This window comes from Monodelphis domestica, chromosome 3, assembly GCF_027887165.1.
Source record: "Monodelphis domestica isolate mMonDom1 chromosome 3, mMonDom1.pri, whole genome shotgun sequence".
Classification (NCBI taxonomy): Eukaryota; Metazoa; Chordata; class Mammalia; order Didelphimorphia; family Didelphidae; genus Monodelphis; species Monodelphis domestica.
Genome location: NC_077229.1, coordinates 212061354 through 212082894, shown reverse-complemented (window position 1 = coordinate 212082894; position 21541 = coordinate 212061354). Strand labels below are relative to the sequence as shown.

Below are 21541 nucleotides of genomic sequence, written 5' to 3'. Positions count from 1 at the left end.
ATCTTTAGTATATTTCCCTCCCAATCTATATAATGCACTACTTCTAGATTAATATCATTAGTTGTGGCTGTCCATGTGATGCTGCTACTCATAAATCTTCACTGAATGCCCACTGTCAACTTCACAAAGCCCCAGTGCCTTATCTTAGCCCCTCTAGACCCTCCACAATTGGACTCAAGGTTATCTGAATACATTTTTACTGCATATTACCACTTTTTCATTTAAGTAAGGATAATTTCCTTGTGTCAGAAAAGAATAATAAAACATAAAATCTTTTGTTTGGCTTTTAAACCCCTTCATAATTTGACACTTTGCTACCTTTCCAATCTTTGTATTCCCTCACTCCCCTTTTAGGCAGTCTCCAATATGTTGGCATTGGCCTCCTCAGATGATTGTGCATTTTCATTTGTTCCCTCCCCTTCTCCTCCCCATGCCTGAAATTCTCTTCCTCCTCATCTCCTCCTCTTGGCTTTCCAGGTTTCCTTCAGGTGTCATCAAAAGTATCCCCTTCTGCTAGAATCCTTTCTCAGCCCTCCTTAATCTTAGTATCTTCCCTCTGAGATTATACCTAATTTATATATGTATATATATATATGCATATATATCTTCCAGGTACATATAAAATAAATTTGCATATTATGCATATGTGAATTCTTTGGGAACATGGACCAATTTGTTGTCTTTCTTTATATTCCTAGCACTTGGCAGAATGCCTGGTACATAAATACTTGTTGCATTGGTTTGAAAATGAGTTTAAGTGATAGTAATTAGGTATAGAGGAAAAAGGGCAGCTAGGCGATGCGGTGGATAGAACATTGGACCTGGAATCAGGATGATTCATCTTCATCAGTTCAAATCCCAGCTTAGATGCTTATTAGCTGTGTGGCCTTGTTTGCCTCAGTTTCCTCATCTGAAAAATAAATGAGCTGCAGAAGGAAATGTCAAACCATTCCAGTATCTTTGCCAAGAAAAACACAAATGACTCATAAAGAGTCAGACATGACTGAAAAAATTTGACTCAACATTAAAAATAAAGGAGTGTTCTTAGATTTTAATTCTAACCCTAATGACCATCAGCAAATCATCCAACCCCTCTTGGCCTTTGTTCCCTCATCTTTGAAATGAGGGAGTTGGATTAGGTGATCTCTATGGTCCCTTTCAGCACTATATTTATGATATTTGAAAGCACAATTAAATAGAAGATGAGATCAAGGAGAATTATGAAAATGTGTACCCCAGATTTCTCACCACTGCCCCAGTGTGTCCCACGTCTTTGCTAATGGTGTGTCTACTTTGCTTAGAACACAACTCCTCTCCAACACTGATTATTGAATGCCTATCCATCCTTGAGATAAAGGACCAAGTGCCACATCCCCCAGGAGACCTCCTCTTTGGTCTTCCCAGTCTACAGTGACCTCCTTAGGACTTTGCCTGTTCCCTCATCTTTGAAAGTCTGACCTCTCATAGCACTTTGTGCCTCTTATGATCTTATCACTACCCATTATCAGTGTATAAGTTTCATCCCCCTTTGGAGATAGAGAACAGGAATCTTATCACTTTTATTTTATTATCTCCATAGCGTCTAGCCTATAACCTGGCACATAATGGGAGCTTAATAAATGATGAATGAATGAATGGAATCCATACATCCAGCCCTAGCTGACTTCCTAAGCTGACTTCACAGGACTTTTCCTCATAGACAGTCCAGGTCATTCTGGAACTGTGTGCTTCATTCATGTACTTTCCAGCTAATTCCAAAGAACCCCTGAAGGTTATGGCAAAGTTACAGAGCCAGTACCACATACAAACTTCCTGGCAACAGACTAGTGGTTCTCTTCCTGAGCAAGTTGCCAGCTGGGCTCCAGAGTTAACTCAGAGGATGCATTATGAGAGTGAAGTCAAGGTCAAAACTTTTCATGAACTGGCCCTTGTGAGTGAGGGTGTCTTCCACTTACCCACAGGAAGAGTAGTCAAAAGTCTATGCCTTGGGACAGGCTGGAAAAATACAGCCCTAAGTGTCAAGAGAGAAAAATGAGTCTATGGAAAAGCCCAAGACATGAAGTCAGATATGGACTTTAGTTCTGAATGAGCCATATTCCAGTCATCCCTTTCTCCTCAAAATTCTCCTGACAGTTTTCCTGGCTCTCTTTTGTCCCTATCACACTCTACTCTGGGTCACTAATTTTAGGTACACATTTTATCCCTCCCCTTTTCAATAAAACTATAACCCTTTGGAGGTCAGACACTTATTTTCCTTCTTTGTATCCCCAGTGCCTAAAAGCATCCTTTCATATAAAGGTGCTTAACAAATATTTTTCTTGAATTTAACAAGGGAAGAGGAAAACGTTTTTCCCACAGATGTTCCATCCTCGCCCTTAGAAGGTCATAGGCTGAGGAATCAAGGAAGCCAGCATTCTTTCCTTCTGCACTCACATTCTGAAACCACAAGCCAGTATCCAAATTCTGGCCAAACTCATTTAGAGACTCTCCAGGGTCAGCATCCATCTTTCTATTAATGAAACCCCAGGCTTCCCTTGAACTGTTTCTAAATCATGAGATACAATTCCCCAGCACCAGGAATCTGCTCCCTATTTCCACCTTCTCCTAATCTGACTTCTCACATACTATCCTGGCCATTCTGTGTTTTAAAAAGTCCTTACCTGGTCCAATTCCCACTTTGATGATGTCTGCTCCAGAAAGAATAAGCTCCTCTACCATCTCTCCCGTCACCACATTACCTGCCTGAGATAGAGAGAACAATGTCATCAACCCAAGGTGTTCTCCTAGAAGGTGCAGAGAAGGTTCTGAATCTGGGATCCACTGCTCTCATGTATATTAATAACCATTTATCAAGTGCCTGTTTTGGACCAGGCACTGTGCTAAGCACTGGGGATATAGAGAAAAGGCAAAAAGGCTAAAGATAGTTCCTGCTCTTAAGAAAGGAGTCTTCTAATGGGGGAAACAACATTCTAATAATCATGTGCAAACAAGCTCAAGGCAGGCTAAATTGCAGGTAATCAACAAAGGGAAGGCAGGAATTAGGGGAACAAAGAAAGGTCTCCAGGGACAGATAGGTGGCTCAATGGATCAGGACTAGAGATGGGAGAATCTAGGTTCAGATCTGGCCTCAGGCACATCCTAGCTGGGTAACCCTGGGCACTTGGTAACACTTGGTAACACATGACCCCAATGCCTTGGAATCAGTAGAGTCTAGGACAGAAGGTATGGGAATTTAAAGAAAAAGGAAAAAAAAAGTTTTCAGTAGAAGATGAGATTTTAGCTAGCACTTAAAGGAAGTGGGGAAGATAGGAGGCAGAGATGAAGCAGGAGATCATTCTGGACGTGTGAGATAATTCACTGAAAATGTCTAAAGTCTGGACATGGAGTCTTGTTTGAGGAACAGCAAGGTCAGTGTCACTAGATTACAGAGAACATGATAGGAATGGGATGGGGGGGGCAGAAGTGTAATATATAAGAAGATTGAATATTTCACCTCAAGATATCTATGAGCTATTTTGAGGAATAATAATAATAGCTAACATTTATATGATATTTTAAGGCCTTACTTTATATACATTCTCTTGTTTTATCCTTTATGAAGTAATTGCTATTATTATGCCCATTTATAGATAAGGAAACTAATTCAGAGGGGTGAAATGATTTGCCACATAATCTAGTCTCAGAGGTATTCTATCCATTTTTCTTTTCTTAGACCGTGTTTGTTAGGTGCTGTAACATAAGTGAATTTTTTGGTGTATAGCAAAATACTGCTTTAGAGAACTACATGAGTTCTAAATGAAGTGAAAACTCATTAATGCAGTGTTAAATGAAGCACTTACATAAAGGATTCTAAGTGAGACTAGTTTTAAGCAAATGTTCAGGCATGTCATTGACCTTGTGATGATCAAAGGTTAGGCATAAAATAGTGCTACATTTTCAAATGAAAATTCTATTCTGTTTTGTAACATTGACACATCCTCAAATCAGTTTCACATTCACCTTATAATCCTTGTCATGATTCCTAAGTTTTTTAGATATTTGTTTACTTTTGTAAAGCAACTCAATATAAAGACTGCATGGTGAGTTACTTTGCTTTCAAAATTTTGTAGCTATGAAATAAACACCTAATTTGGTTTTATTATGGAATTAATTTTAACTGGTGTTAGAGGCAGGATTTGAACTGGTTTCCCCTGTCTCCAACTCCAGTGATCTATCCACTGTACCACCTTGTGGTCTCTATGGGAATATCACCAGATGAGCTTTTATTGTCAAATTATATTTTCAGTAGTGTTCAACACTTCATGACTCCATTTGGGGTTTTCTTGGCAGAGATAATGGAGTGGTTTGCCATTTCCTTCTCTGGCTCATTTTAAAGATAAGGAAACTGAGGCAAACAGGACACACAGCTAATAAGTGTCTGAGGCCTGATTTGAACTCAGGAAGATGAGTCTTCCTGACTCTAAGGACAGCCCTCTATCCCCTAGCAGCCCCTAGGTGAGCTAGGACACAAAATGTCGGTAGGAAGAGACTGTAGCAGTTATCTTCCAATTAATTGGATGGACAAGCAAACTATAGCATAGTGAATTTAAGTGAGTGACATATTAGAAAAAATGCCACCACCTTCTCTGACCAGGTCACACCAGGAATTAGTGGTATAAAAACCCGGTCCTGACTCCTAATTCAATGTTATCTCTAATATACCATCCCCCTTGGTAGTAGTCCTCTGTCTTAGTGCTTCTAGTCAACAATGCCTACCTGGAGAAAACATCTCTTACTGACCAGTAGACAGTAAAACTTGCCTTGTCTTTCTTTTGAACACAACCTGTGAGGGCAGCCAAGTGGCACAGTAGGTGAAGAGACAAGCCTACAGATGGAAGAGTCTGGGTTCAAATCTGACTTCAGATACTTCCTAAGTGTGTGACCCTGGGCAAGTCACTTAAACCCCATCGCCTAGCCCTTACCTCTCTTTTGCCTTGGAACCAATACACAATATTGATTCCAAGACAGAAGGTAAGGGTTTTTAAAAGAAAACAATATGCATCTACTTTTCTGAAATCCATTTGCAGTAGAAGAAAGTCAGGAAGCTAGAAGAAGCTACAATCCTCAAACATAGATCTGGATTGGCAATAGTCCAAGCTTTCCCTCACTGCGGGGGTGTGAAGGCAGAGATAGCAGTTCCCCAGAAGAGGCTTTCATGAGAAATTGTGAGAACTCACTGACAAGCAGATTCCCCCAAACTGGTGAACAGCGTGCTTGGCAAGAGGCTGTGGCTGAATGCTGGGACCTGGGCTCATTTGGGCGTGTATAACCTTGACCATTTTGGCAGTCACATTCAAGTGCTAGCATGCTCTCTATTGTGCAGAGGGAACTTAAAAGGAGTGAAAAGAAAGGTCCTAAAAGTGCATCCACCCTCCCCCTAAATGATCCTCCACTGAAACAAGCACATGGCTATTTTTTTAAAATGGGGACATACTTTAAAAAAAAAGTTTCTGATGCCATCTGGACAGAACAGTGCCCGAGGCTACTATAGACATCAAAAATTTGTTCATTAGAAATGCATTTCAGGTCAGAGGTCAAATGGATTCATTCATCCTCAAGGCAAAGGCTAAAAAATGTCTTAGCCAATCCAAAGAGGTAATGTTTGGACTCTGAGTAGATTTAACTGAGCAGTTGCACCAAGTATCCTACCATAGCTGATTAGCAGAGATAAGCCATGACTGTGGCCCCTAGATTAGAGGCAAGAAACAAGAGCAGCAGTGATAGGGATAGAGCATATGCAAGCCACTCCCTGGTTATAAAGCACCGGTCTCTCCACTGGTCAAGAAAAGAATGGCACAATAAAAAGGCCATGTTTCATTAAGTAAGCAAGTTTCTCTCCTAAAAAGAAAAAAGCTCTTCATTCAGTTTTGCTACCAAGAGAGGAAAGTAAGCCAGTGGAATAGGAAGGAATCAGAGGGGGCAAGAAAGAGAACTAGACCCTTCTCTTTAAAATTATAGAATCTAAATATTGGAACGGAGCCCAGAGATTAGCTAGTTGAATCCATACCTCAACAAAATGATCATCCAAGTTCTACTTGATGAATTCCAGTCAAGGGGAACCCTCTGCGTATGGAGGCAATGCATTTTGATCTTTAAAAGACTTCTTGAAATCAGACTTAAATAATCCCCTTTTCAACTTATACCTATTGCTTCTAGATCTTCTCTCTGGAATCCCAACCAGCTTAGACCCTCATCTACATAAGATCCTTTCAGATACTTGGAAGAAAACTATCATGTTCTCTATTTCTTTTCTCCAAGCTAACCATTCCCAGTACCTTCAGCTGACCCTCACACAAGAAATGATTCTGAGGTCTTTTACCATCCTTGTTCTCAATGGGATGTCCTCCAGACTATTAAGATCCTTCTTAAAGTGTAGCACCTAGAATGAATCTAGAACTTTAGATATTGGTTTAACTAGAGAAAAGTAAGGTGAAACCATCACCTCCTTAACCCTGAGCATTATACCTCTCAATACAGCCTAAGAATGAATTGGATTTTGTGGCTACAATATTACACTGTTGACTCATCACGTGTTTCTAATTCACTAAAATATCTTTTTAGGCAAATCTTATTTAGCCCATACATCTTCCATCTTATACTTGTGAAATTATTTTTTTCAACCCAAGTGTAAGACTTTATGCTTATCCCTAGGCAGTTTTATCTTCTTCAATTTTTTTTCCATGTCAGGATTTGGGGTTTTCTTGGAGCTCTAACTGTTGTCCATTGTGCTAGTTATTCCTTTCAGCTGTCTGTCATCAGCAAATTTGATAAGAATGTGGCCTATGATAAAAGTGCCTTCCCTGAATAAAGTAAGTAATATCGATCTAAGTTCAAGAGCAAGCAATATATACAATGGAAAGCTAGAGGCCTTTCCAGTAGGATCAGGGATAAAACAGGGATATGCATTATCACTACTACTATCTAACATATAGCCAGAAATTCTGGTTATAATAATATGGCACTAAAAAGAAATAGAGGGAATAAGAATAGGCAAAGAGAAAACACAGCAATGATGTTTTCTTTCAGATGATATGACAGTATGTACTTAGAGAATATCAAAGAATCAACTAAAAATTAATTGAAACAACTTCAGTGAAGTTACAGGATATAAAACAAATCCATACAAATCATTAGCACTCCTACACAATGCCAATAAAACCTACTAAGAAGAGTGAGAAAGAGAAATTCTATTGAAAATAAAGAAGCTTTAAAACATTTGGGAGTGTATTTGCCAAGATTCACCCAGCAACTATATTAAACCAAAGACAAACACTTTATAGAAATGAAGAGAGACCTATTTTGGATAAACTATTAATTGTTCATGGATAATCCAAGCCAATACAATAAAAATGCCAATAATGCCTAAGGTAACTAATATATTCAGTACCGTGCAAATCAATATACCAAAGGAATGTCTTGTAGAGAGAAAAAAGAATAGCAAAAATCACATATAGGAATAAAAGGTTAAAAATGTCAAGGATAATAATGAAGAAAAGCCAGAAGGACAGTGGGTTATTAGTCTCAGTTCTCAAAATGTCTTAAAAAGCAGTAACCATTAAAATAATTTGACTAGCTTAAAAAGTAAGGAGAGGGTCACTGATGAGTGGACTAAATTGGGTACACAAAATTCTGAATCAAACACAGAAGCATAATGTTCAAAAAACCCAAAGATCTCAGATACTATGGAGAGAATTAACTATCTGACAAAAACTGCTGGGGAAATTGGACATCAATCTGGCAGAAACTAGATTAACCAACACTTCAGAATATAAACCAAGATAATCTGCAAATGGATACAAAAACCTAGATTTCAAATGTCACATCATAAACAGATTAGAAGAACAAGAAAGAAATTATCTTTTGGATCTATGGATAGAAAAATAGTTTATGACTAAACATGTGAAAGAGAGGATCATTCAAAAATAAAATGAACAAATTTTATTACATAAAAATTATGCCCAACCAACTTGGGAAAAAAATCTTTGCAGAACATTTGCTGCATATCCAGGATAAACAAAGAACTAATTCAAGTCTATGAGTCTAAGAGCCATTCCCCAACTGAGAAATTATCAAAGAATATGAACAAGTAATTTTCAATAGAAGAAATTCAAGCTATTAACAAACATAAAAAATTACTCTAAATCACTAATAGATAAATGAAAATTAAGGCATCTTTGAGATTCTACTTTATACCTATTAAACTGGCAAAGATAACAAAAGAGGAAGATGACAAATCCTAGATAGTCATATGGAAATAGCTATATTAGTGAACTGTTAGTGAATCTATGAATTGAGTCAACCATTCTGAAAAGCAATTTGGAACTATGTCCCAAAAGTTAGTAACTTTGAATATATCACTTGACCTAGCTATACCAGGCCTAAAGGCCAAAGAAATAAAAGAAGTAAAAAAATGTCTATATATACACACATATTTATAGCAACTCTTTTTGTGGCCAACCAAAATTGGAAACTAAATGTGGCAGGGGAGTACTTCTATTGGGGAATGGCTAAACAAATAATGTTGTATAGCGGTAATAGAATATTATTGTGTTGCAAAAAAAAAATGGACAGTTTCAGATGAAACTGGGAAAGATTGCTATGAATTGAGGCAGAGTAAAGTGATCAGAACTAAGAGAACAATTTATACAATGATAACATTAGCAAGGAAACCAACTCTGAAAATTTTTGAATTAAAAAAAAGAAGAAAATGAGTTTTATTTTTCACTTGTTGAGTTTGAAATACTGAAGGAACACCCAAATGGAGATGTCCAACAAGCATCTGACAAAGTGGCACTCAAGAGAATTTAGTTCTGAATGTATATAGTAGATCTGAGTCATCTGTATTAAGAAGTTAACTGAAGTATCCTTAGGCTATCTCCTCCTTCCCTCCCTAAATTTATTGCTGTTTTGACTCTTCATTGATCCATTCTTGATTGCTTCCTGGAATAACACTGTCAAAAGAATTTTAATCTATAGGATACTAACTCTCCATTCTTTGAACTCTTTGAAATGCTCAAGCTAAGGTATACATCAGGCCATCCTCTTCTCCTTCATCACAGATTCTCCTATAGAGCAACCACTATCTTCGATAATTCTCACCATTCCCATATGTTGCAATATTATTGCTGAATATCCAGTAAAGGACTCAACTCAATGGAAAGGGCTCCTGAGCTTGAGCTGGAGTGGGGGACTCTAGTAAAGCAGTGAGTGCAGCATGTCATCAGCATGGAGATTAGAAAGGGTGCTTTTATCTCTGAGAAAATAGCTCACATGGCTGAGCAGATAGAGTTGCCAGAAGGATATCATATGGCAGGGATGGCATACAGTGGGCTCATTCACTTGATCAGCTTCATCTATGTCCCTTGGAGCCTCTAAACAGCACAAGGTGACACTATAAAAGCCATAACAAAATTCAATCTACTCTTTGGGCCCAAGTAAAGAAAGAATGGGAATTCTTCCTTTAATGTAATATGGCAGGCAGATGGGAAGGGCTCTGCCGATGGCTGGCTTTTTTTTCCTCACTAAGGATGGGATTCACTGTCCAGGTTCAATTATATTCTTGATGTTAGCAACTGTGCTTTGAAACATTAAAAGTAGAGATATGAAGGCTTGGAGAACAAAGAAAAATGGAGGGGGGCATTTTCCCCTCCTTGATTGAAAAAAGTCCTCTAGAAAAATACCTCCCCAACTCTTGTTCCCTTTCTCCTATCTTCACCTTCCCCTGTCCCTAACCAGTTGCAAGAAGCAGTTTGTGTTCCCTTTTTATAATTCTTCCTCCATTTGCTTTTGTTGACTCCTTTAGGGCTGCTAACTGAGAAGAATTCCTTTCCCTAGTAAAGGAAAGAGTTTATTCATAGGAGATCAAAGAGTGTAAAAGGAAAATGTTCTGAGCCTTCTCTCTCTCCCTCTGAGGGCTCAGAAAATTGACCTCCCCTTTCTGCTCAGCTATCATCACTGCACAGGGCCCTCTGGTTGGAAGACTGTCTGGGCAGTATCTAGTTTTCATGGTGCACTACTGAATTAGGCTCCTTGTTATTTGACCATCAGGAAGAGATATCATTGAAATCTAGGGATTTTAGCATATTTCTTTGCCACAGGTCTAACCCCTACCAGTGCCTAAGTGAAAGATAACTACTAAAAGACAGAAAATCCTAAGTGTTTAGAACTCACTTTCTAAAATGAACTCTCTTTTACTCTGGAGAACTGCTTCTTGGCTGGTGTTGACAAAATACAATGGAAAGAGTACTGACTCTAGAGTCCCAGGACTCAGATTCAAATTCCATTTCTGATATTTTTTACCTACACTGTATTGGTCACGTAATAGTTAAGCTTCATGCACTCATATAGGAAATGGTTCAATCAAGTGGACATGAAATTGGCACCAAGCAAATGCAATAAAACAAGGAGGGACAAAAGAAATCAACTACCCCAATTCCTTTGTCTTAAAGAGAAGGAAACTGAAGCCCGTAGAAGTGAATCAACTTTTCCAAGATCACATGGTTCAGAGGAGAAATTTGAACCTAAGTTCCTCAAGTTGATTGATGTCTCTGAGGTCATATGTGTAGGAAGGGTCAGAAAAGGGATTTGGATACTGACACCTCTTCCAAAGTCAATGTTCTTCCTACTGAACCATACTGCTTGTCTACCTGTCAGTGTCCTCATTTGCAAAATAAGGGGGTCAGACTATAATCTAGGTCTATGATTATTTCAAATTTCACTGCCTGCCCTGCTCTTTGCCTTCACCCCAATATCTTCAAGTGGCATAGACTTCAGATGCACCCCAAGGTAAGGAAACATTTAGGTTTGCATTCTAAATCCTAATCACCATTCCCCAGGCACACTAACAGAGCTTAAAAAAACACATCTGTGTGTGTGTGCGTGTGCATGTGTATGTGTGGTACTTAATACAGTGCACACACAAATCCTGGAAATGCTAAAGTCAGGTAGCAGGAATCCCCGTCCAATCGTGAAAAGGCCTGAATCTGTTGACATTTACCAAGGGCGTTTTTGAGCATCTCTTGTTTACTGTATGGTAATGATCATAATAATGCTTAGCACTCATGAGGCACCTTTCATCTCCAAAACACTTTACAAACATTAATTCATTCGCACAACAGTCATGGAGGCATGAATGACAAATGAAAATGCCAGTAAAAAACTGAGGGTGAAGGAGTATTTCCTTTCTCCTAATGAATTACAGATGATGGGGAGGGTAGAGGTTAGAGCAGGAAAGGGATGACTTAGAAATAAACATCTTCCTTGCCAAAGTGGAGGGTAAGCCATCTATTTCTAAGTAACCAAAGGAGAGCAATGAAAACATATTTTCTGGCTAGCACAGGGAGACTGAACAGGCCATTGCCTGTGGCCATCCCAAGGACAGCAGGAATCCTATTTCCCACTCTCAGGCCCAAGAACTCCCCTTCCCCTTCCCCCTGGCCCCCATCAGACCCACGATGGCAAGACAGTGCTGTCCCTTGGTCTCTTTCAGTCATCCTGCATTCTTACTTTTGCCCTCAATCCCAGCTCTTTGTCCCTTGGGGGAGGAACTTGGGCTCCCCAGAGTTACACAAACAGGCAAGTCAGGCTGGCTCTGGGCCGAGTCAGCTGTCAATGAAACTTCATTCCCAGCTGTTTGGAGAGTACGCTGAAGAGACCTGTGCTGAGAATGAGAGCGGTCCTTCTAATTAGTTTGGCACTCTCTCCTCCCCACTGTTTCATAAAAGAAGAAAAAAGGCTGATTTGTGAAAGAAACATCATCTCCTACAATGTCAAGACTTAAAGCTGGAAGGGACCTCAAAGACAAAATTGTCCAACCCTCTCCTTTTACAAATGAGGAAACTGAGGCTCAGGGAGGAGAAATGACCTACCCAATAGCCGAACAGGATTCACATTTAGAGTCTTAGGACTTTTAAGGACTTTAAATGCCACATTCTCTCCCTGATACCACAATGTCCTCCTCTTGCTAATGTTAAGGTTACGCTGATCTTTCATAAACTGTCAGCTCCTAGTCTTTTGCACAATTCAATTTATCTGGGGCTTATAAAATAATAATGAACATTTATACAGCATTTTAAAGTTTACAAAGCACTTCTGCATCTCACCTGACCTTCATAACAGCCCTGAACAGTAGGCCCTCCAAACATTATTATCCTTGTTTTACAGGTGGGGAAACTGAGACCAAAAGAAGTTTAAGAACAATGACCAGCCCCATAGTTACCTAGTTAGAACAAGCTGAGGGTGGGATTTGAACTCAGGTCTCCCCAATTCCAGGTATAGTTCATGATTTACTCTACCACAATATTTCATTCTTTAGCTCAAGAGACACAAGACCCCCAAAATTTCCTTCTGCCTTGGCCGATACAATGTTCTGGTCGACTACAAAATGAAAGGGGGGTAAGGGTATAGAACTACTTTCTGGAAGTTATTTTAAAGGCTTGTCCTAGGAAACAAAAATGACTGAACCCACTCAATTTCCAATGTCTAATCTGTTGCAAACAAGCTCTAATCCTACTTCCCATTCTGTCACTTCAAAATAACATTTCTTTCTCCTTTTTCTAAGTTCTCAATCAAGAGGGAAAGGGACACTTTCAGCTTAACGAGGGGCAGAGTGGAGGCCAAATGTCCAGGCCAGAAAGGTCCTTGGCTACCCAGAGGAATAAGGAGAAAGAACAGGTCAGAGAGCCAAATCTTCAATGGTTTCTTCCTTCCCTGTAAATGAAGTGATTTAAAAAGCAATCATTGAGCTCGTTTTCTTCCCTGAGCCTTAGAAGGGTATAAGCAATGCACTCTTCTAGGCACAAAGGAGGAAAATATGCTTCCTGTTCCATCCAGTAATTCAACAAATGCCAAATGAGCTCCTACTATGAGAAATATTTTGTCCCACAGAGAATGAATAGGGCCTCATAAGTGCTTATTGACTCAATGACAAAAGATTCTCTCCTGGCAAGGGTGACCCTTGTACTCTCAGGAAAAAAAGTTTCTCTATGCTGCTTTAGAGTGGCAAAGAAAGAGGGAAAAGACATAATAAGCAAGTATTTTTAAGAGTTTACTAGGTCCACACCAATCAAATTACCAAAAAATTATTTTATAGAGCTAGAAAAATAATTTTTAAAAATTATCTGGAAGAACAAAAGGTCAAAAATATCCAGGGAATCAATGAAAAAAAATGTAATGGAAGTTGGTTTAGCAGTAGCAAGTTTCAAACTGTATTTTTGTTGTTGTTCTGTCATTTTCTGTCAGATCCAGCTCTTTGTGACCCCCTTTGGGGTTTTCTTGGCAAAGATACTGAAGAGTTTTGCTATTTCCTTCTCCAGAAACTGAGGCCAATAGCAGTAAGTGACTTCCTCAGGGTCAAGTAGCTAGTAAATAACTGAAGCCAGATTTGAAATCGGAAAGATGAGTCTTCTTGCCCTGCACTCTATTTAATGTACCACTTAGCTGCCCCAATATTTATTAGAAAGTGGTAATCATCAAAACAATCTGTCACTAGCAAAGAAACAGCATAGTGTATCAATGGAAAAGGTACAATACACAGTAGTAAATTACTCTAGTCATTAGTATTTGGAAAACCTAAAGATCCAAGATTTGGGGACAAGAAATCACTATTGAACAATAGTTTCTGGGAAAACTGGAAAGCAGTTTAGAAGAACAACAACTCACACTGTATACTGAGATGAGGTCAAAATTTTCAAACATAAAGGTGATGCCATAAGCAAATTATGGGAGCATGGAATACTTTACCTGTCAGCTTTATGGATAATGAAAGATTGTGGGAAGATAGACCCACTAGTGCATTGTTGGTAGAACTCTGAATCTATATAACCATTTTGGAAAGCAATTTGAAACCATGCAAATAGTGACTAAAATGTCTATACCTTTTCAACTGGTGATACCGATACTAGACATATATTCCAAGGAACCATTTACAAGAAGACAGCCATCATATGTCCCAAAATATTTATAGCAACATAATTTTTGTTGTATCAAGGAAATGGAAACAAAGTAAATGACTAGTGGGGGAAAAGTTAATAAATAGTTATGAATAAGAATAAATTATGGTATATGAATGGAATGGAATGCCACTATAGTGTAAGAAGTGATAAACATGATGAAGACAGAATCATAGAAAGATTTAGATGAACTGATGCAGAGTGAAGTAAACAGTGACAAGAAAACAACATACACAATGACTTCAACAATGTAAATGGAAAGAGTAACCACTATTAAACAATGGGAAGGGAATATTGTAGAATTACAAAGAATAAGCATGGCACCAAAGAAGAGATATGAGACGATGACACCCTTTACTGCCACTCTTTTGCAGAGGTGGAATATCTACAGATGTGGAACATTATTTATCTTTTAAGACTTTTTCAATAAATCAATTGACTTTTCTTCTTTTTCATTAAAAATATTTTTTGGGGGGCAGCTAGGTGGCTTGGTAGCCTGAGAGCCAGGCCTAGAGATGGGAGATTCTAGGTTCAAATATGGTCTCAGACACTTCTTAGCTGTGTGACTATGGGCAAATCACTTAACCCCCATTGCCTAGCCCTTACTGCTCTTTTGCCTTGGAACCAATACACAGTATTGATTCAAAGATGGAAGGTATGGGTTTAAAAAAATAAATAAATAAAAACTCAGCTCAAGTGCCACTTTCTGTATAGAGGAAATCTCTCCTCTACTCCTCAATCCTTATGTTGTACATATTATATTATTATTATTATAGTGGATAATATTATACAAATGATATAGTATTTACTTTTTGTGTAAGTAAGCTGCTAAATGGTACAGGAGAGACAACATTGGATTTGCAGTCAAGAAGATCTGGGTTAGAATCTAGAAAGCTAATTTCTAAGAAAATGATAGAATATCAACAATAAGAGGAGGAGACTGGTAGAACAACTCAGGGAAATTTTTGCTTTGGTGTATGCTTACTGCACCATAATCTCTTAAACGTCTGAGAATAAAGATGCATTAATAGATGAGCTAGCTTAAAAGCAAAAGAACTGCTTATTTGTTCATCAAACCTACTCTTTGAGGCCAAAGGGTCACATTGGAGTTGCAAAAAAAGAAGCCAAAGTCTCTCTGACCTCCACAGCAAGTCCTCGAACCCTCTCTGGCTTTATAAACAGTCTACTTTTTTTGCCCCACCTCAGGATGGAGAGGTGCAAACTTGGTCACACTGTTAAATCCTGCAAAGAATATGAAGTATGAAAATAAATAAAAAGGTGACTTGTATTACACAACAAAGAGATTTTGCTGCTCTCCCCACTGTGACAATGGTACTGATGTTGGTTGAAAAGTCCCACAAACCCTGCCAAGTAGCTGTAAACAATCAGAACACAGAAACAATAGCTAGTTGATTAGAATGGGATCACCTTTCAAATAAGACATATGAATTGCGTAGATTCACAATGATGAGAAAACTCTTTACATCAATCTTCAAACATAACCTAGGTGCTTGGTTGGGAGGTTCTGAACAGCAAGAACAGGTGGTTCAGTTCCCCAGTCACACAGGTTCCAACAATGCTCAGTATCCATAATCACTGCCCTTCTTTCTTAGGAGTCCTTGAAGAAAACAGCAAAACTTGACCTTCAGTTACTCTGGGGTGTTTTAATATAGCATTACCATCTCATTCACACTGAGGTTTCTCCTCTCCCTCCCCTGTGGCTAAGCAGAGTGAATCCTGGGTAAAGCCACACAGACCAAAATGGACCATGGGTAAACTGATGTCAGTTCCTTGGAAACACAGGGCAACAACTGCTCAAATGACCCCTTCCTTGGTAACTAATCAAGATAAAAAACATTCCCCAAAACCCCTACCCACTTTTACCCTGCTTACCACCTTTATCTTTGCTTACCTTACTTACTATAGGAACTACTCTGTTACTATATTCTCTTACAAATAAAGCTTGCTTTCTTGCAATGGAGTCAGTTTAAGTCATCAATCAATTCCTTGGACAAGACCCCAATCAACCTTCCCCACATCACTACCGCTATGCAATATTAGGGGAAATCTTAATCCTTTTGTTGTCTTAGTCCTGCCATCTTCATTTAAATGATGAACGTGTAATGATATAAATATACATGATATAAAATATGACATTATTATTATAGTCAGCATTTTTATAGCACTTATTATGTGCCAGGCACTAAGCTAAATTTTTAACTCACTTAATATTCACAACTCTAGAAGGCAGGTACTATTATTATTATCCCTATTTTACAAATGGGGAAACTAAGGCAAACAGGGTTAATTAATTTGTTACAGATTACATAGCTATTAAGTGTCTCAGGCCAGATTTGAACTAAGGTCTTGCTGAATCCAGATCTAGTATTCTACCCCAAATCTTTAAAAGTGTTGTGTTTTTGTTTGTTTTTTTTTAATTTGTTTTTTAGTAGCCAAGAACTGAAAACAAAAGCTCGTTGATTGGAGAATGACAAAATTGTGATATGTGAAACTAATCGAATATTACTGCACTATAAGAAATGATGGTTCTTAGAATTCAGAGAAACACAGGGAAGATTGACATAAGCTGATGCAAAATATAGTAATTGTTACCAGGAAAGGAATATATTTAATTAACTATTAAGGTAGAAGTAAAAAAAACAGAAAAGGAAACTAGGCATTGTCCAATCATAGTGATACAACTTAGGTCCCAAAGAAAGGATGAGAGAGTGCAATCCCTCCTTTCTTTGCAGGAATTGGGGATCAAAACTATGGAACAGTTTAGAAATTTCGTTTTAGTTGCTATATTTGTTGGCTTTGTTGAACTATATAATTTTTTTTGTTCTTTTTTAAATAAAGTGTGACTCTCTAGGTTGAGGAGGGAATATATTAAAAAATAAATGCAATATAAAAACAAATTATAGCAACTAAAAATAAAAATGATCAAGGAGAAAAGTACTGGGAGTATATAAGAAGTAACTTTAAGGAAACATGAAAAATCTATATAAATACTACTATAAAATATAAAATCAGATAACAAAGTGGAGGGACTTTTCAAACACTCAAGACTGGGATATGCCAATGGAAAAAAAGAATACATTTAAATTAATTCATACATTTAGTGTAAAAACAATCAAATTACAAAGGAGACATTTTATGGAAATAGATAAAAATAATAACAAAATTCATTTAGATAAAACCTCTAAAATATCTAAGGCAACAATAAAAAGTATAGGATAACATTACCACACTTCAAGTTAAATAATAAAGCAAATCTACTTGATATTGGTCAAAAAAATAGAAAATAAGATCAGTAGAACAGGCAAGGTGAGTATGAAGTAGAAGCAAGCAAAAATAGTAACCCAATATCTAATAAACTCAAGAAAATAAGTTATTGGAGGAAAGATTTCTTATGTGACAAAAAATGTCAAGAAATGTGGGAAGGAATTTAGCAGAAATTAGCTTTAGAAAAGCACATAAACTGCTGATAAAATACAATTGATTTCATTCCTTAATCAATTCTATTTTCTACTTTAATTCCCTTTTAAATCTTTTACAGATACTACTAAATTACTATTAGGCACTTTGTATAAGTCCCTTTCTTTGTCTCTGAGTTAAGTTTGTAGGTTTAGAAATTTGAACTTCCTTTCTCAATTGTTGTCTCATAAATTACCTTAATTCAAAGAAATATACTATCTCTACATATCGTATGCCCATGCACAATTAAGGGAGACCTGTTATCTTACTAATGAGCCTTACATACCCATGTACAATTATGGGAGGTCTGTTATCTCACTAAGAAGCCTTGCAAGATACAGGTGGGCACCAGGAAGTCTGTCATCTCTGTTCCACTAACAAGCCCTGCAGGATGCAGATGGACTCCATAAATCAAGTAACATTCTTTAATGACAAGAAGGGTCGTTACTAGGCACACACTCTCAATTTCCAGATAATCATGTTGTTTTCTTTAGGTCCATAGCCAAACATATTTTTTTTTTTGCCAGTGAAGTCTTATTCTTTGTTCTTTGCTTCCCTGAAAAACTAAAGACTAGCTCACCTTACCTCATGCTCTTACATTTTCTAAGGAATCTAAGATCCTATTTACTGGTAAATTCATGATTTACTAATAAGTTGGTCATGCTTGGATCTGCCTCAATTTACCTTAATTGTTACCATAACACTGCATATGAATATATTACCTCATATCAAAAGGTCATCTCACTGAAAAAAAAAATAGAGAATGGTTAGAGAAAGAATTGTTTATTTTTGGTTGTTATGGATATCTCTTGTTTCTATATTAACTTTATTTCAAAATATTTCCATTCTACTCCTAGCTTACCAAGACAAAAAGCATTTATCAAATTACTCTAATTTATCAAATTACTCTGGCACCATGTCAGAGAGCCAAACACTATAGCAAAGAAGGAAAAAAAAGAATGAAGAAGTTCAGCAAAACCAAGACAACAGAATTTGATAGTGTGCATAATAATATTCTATATTTCTTATCCCTCATCTTTGCAAAGAATATAAAATTATATTTTCTCATCTTTTTTTCAGGCCAAACTTGGCCATTAAAATTTAACAATATTTTCTTTCATTTTGTGTTTCAATTCATTAAGAATTGTGTAAATTGTTTTCCTGGTTCTATTTACTATACTCTGCATCAAATTCATGTAAGTCTTTCCATTCTTCTTTAATTTCTTCATTTTTTAAAATATTCTTTTATTTTCCCCCATTACATGTAAAATAATTTTTAATATTTGGGTTTTTAAAAATTTATAGTTCCAAATACTTTTTCTCTTCCTGCTTCTTTTTTCCTCTCCCTGAGATAATAAGCAACCTGATCTTCTGTCTTTGAATTCTTTGGAGAATATGCCTACCAATGAGATATGAATACTTTAGTCAATTTTTAGCATACCAAAAGATCCAAGCTATTAGAGAAAGAATACACTATTCAACAAAAACAGATGGGAAAACTGGAAAGCAATTTGGCAGAAACTAGATGTAGAACAACATCTCATACCATATATCAAGATAAGGTCAAAATGGGTACATGATTTAGATTTAAAGAGAGATATCACAAATAAATTAGGAGAGTATGGGGGAAAAATTACCTGTAAGATCTATGAATAAGGGAAGCATTCCTAAGCAACAAAAACATAAAAAGGGCTATGGAAAATAAAATGTATAATTTTGATTGGCTAAAACTAAAATGTTTTTGGTTTAGAATTGATTGAATAAAATTCAAATGTTTTGTACAAACAAAACCAATGAAACCAAAATGAAAAGCTAAGCTAGAAACTGGAGGTAGAGGGAGGATTTTATAGCAAATTTCTTTGATACATAATATATATATATCTCAAATATATAAGGAACTGGTTCAAATTTAGAAAAATTAGAACAATTGTCTAATTGATAAATGATCAAAGGAAATGAATAGGCAGTTTTCAGAAGAAGAAGTTAAAGCTTTCAAAAGACATATGTGGGGCAACTAGGCAGCTCAGTGCATTGAGAGCCAACCCTAGAGATGGAAGGTCCTAGGTTCAAAGCTGACCTTAGACACTTCTTAGCTATGTGACCTTGGGCAAGTCACTTAACCCCCATTGCCTAACCCTTAGTGTTCTTCTTCCCTAGAAGCAAAAGTATTGATTCTAAAATGAAAAATAAAGGTTAAAAATATAGTCATATGAAATAAGGTACTACCTCATGTCTATCAAATTGACTAACAAGACAAAAAGGAAAATGGAAGAGATAAAGAAAAATGCATCTTTGGAACTGTGATCCAAATCAACTATCCTGGAGAATAATTTGGAACTAAGCCTAAAGAGCTATAAAACTATGTGTATCCTTTGACCTAGCAATATCACTAGTAGTTCTGTAACCCAAAGAGAGTAAAAGGAAAAGGATTCATATTTACAAAATATCTACAGCAGCTCTTTGTGTGATGGGGGGGGGGGAAGGAAACTTAAAGGATATCCACCATTTGGGAAATTGCAGAACAAATTGTGGTCTATGATTTTCATATAATGCTATAGTGTTATAAGAATTAATAAAGGGGATGATTTCAGAAAAACCTGGAGAGACTTATATGAGCCAATGCAAAGTGATATGAGCAGAACTAAAGCATTGTATACAATAACACCAATATTGTATGATCAATTGTGAAAGACTTAGCTCCTCTGATTAATAGAATGATCCACAATTCCAAAGGACTTGAATTAGCAAAGATGACAAAGTCAGGTACAATGTTGGATGAGTTATGGAAAGACCAGCATGAATACTCTTTAGATGAGGCTACAAATCAGACCAAATATTTAGGCTATCAATTTAAAATTATGCAAGAACTCTTTGTGGTGGTAAAAAATTGGAAAATGAGGGGATGCCCTCCAATTGGGGAATGGATGAACAAATTCTGGTATATGTTGGTGATGGAATACTATTGTGCTCAAAGGAATAATGAACTGGAGGAATTCCATATGAACTGGAACAATCTCCAGGAATTGATGCAGAGTGAGTGGAGCAGACCCAGGAAAAGATTATATACAGAGACTGATACACTGTGGTACAATTGAATGTAATGGACTTCTCCATTAGTAGCAATGCAGCGATCCAGAACAATTTGGGGGGATTTATGAGAAAGAACACTATCCACATTCAGAGGAAAATTTGTAGGAGTAGAAACACAGAAGAAAAACAATTGCCTGATCACATGGATCAATAGGGATATGATTGGAGATGTAGACTCTAAATGATCACCCTAGTCCAGACCTCAACAATGGAAACAGGTTTTGATCAAGGACACATGTAAAACCCAGTGGAATTGTGCATCAGCTACAGGAAAGGGTAAGGGGAGAGGAGGGAAAGAATACAATTCTTGTAACCAAGGAAAAATGTTCTAATTGACTAATTAAAAATTTCAAAAGAATAAGTAAATAAAATTATGCAAGAAAATTGGCTAAATTTTTTTATGTTCTTTTACCCAGGCAGCTCAACTACCATGTATTTATACCTCAAGGAAATCAAAGACAGAAACTAAGTCAATATATTTTAAAATATTAATTGCACCATTTCTTGCACTGGAAACAAAGTGGAAACATTAAATAAGGCTGATTAATTAATTGCTGAATAAAGTGTGCCATATAAATGCAATGGAATATTGTCATTCATTAAGAAATGGCTCATATAAAGAATCAGAAAAACCTAGAAAGATTTGTATAAACCAATTCAAAGTGAAACATGCAGAACCTAAAGAATAATACACACGACTCCCACAATAGAAATGAAAAATTACTTTAAGGAAGCTCAATTCTAAATAAATAGTGATATCAGAAAACAGTTAATAAAAATAATTTCCATAACTGTTAGAGCAAAATGTTATATATACACATAATATTATTATACATATGTTTATATAAATAAATATATTTTTATTAGACATGGCCACTATTTGAGGTGTTTCTGGTTAACTGTTTTCCTTTGTTATACAGGAGGATTCAATTTGGAGAAGGTGGGAAAGGGGTTATTCCCAGGAATGATAGTGATATTAAAACCAA

At 36.9% G+C, this 21541-nt stretch overlaps 1 protein-coding gene across 3 annotated transcripts in view; it reads right to left on the bottom strand.

The window, feature by feature from the left end:
* Nucleotides 1-21541, bottom strand: part of GMPR (guanosine monophosphate reductase) — an 84021-nt gene that overhangs the window by 37798 nt on the left and 24682 nt on the right. For all 3 annotated transcript variants that reach the window (XM_056823471.1, XM_056823472.1, XM_056823473.1), the window contains one exon: nt 2661-2742. In XM_056823471.1, coding sequence (XP_056679449.1) covers nt 2661-2742 — 82 coding nt within the window. The remainder of the gene's footprint in view (nt 1-2660; nt 2743-21541) is intronic.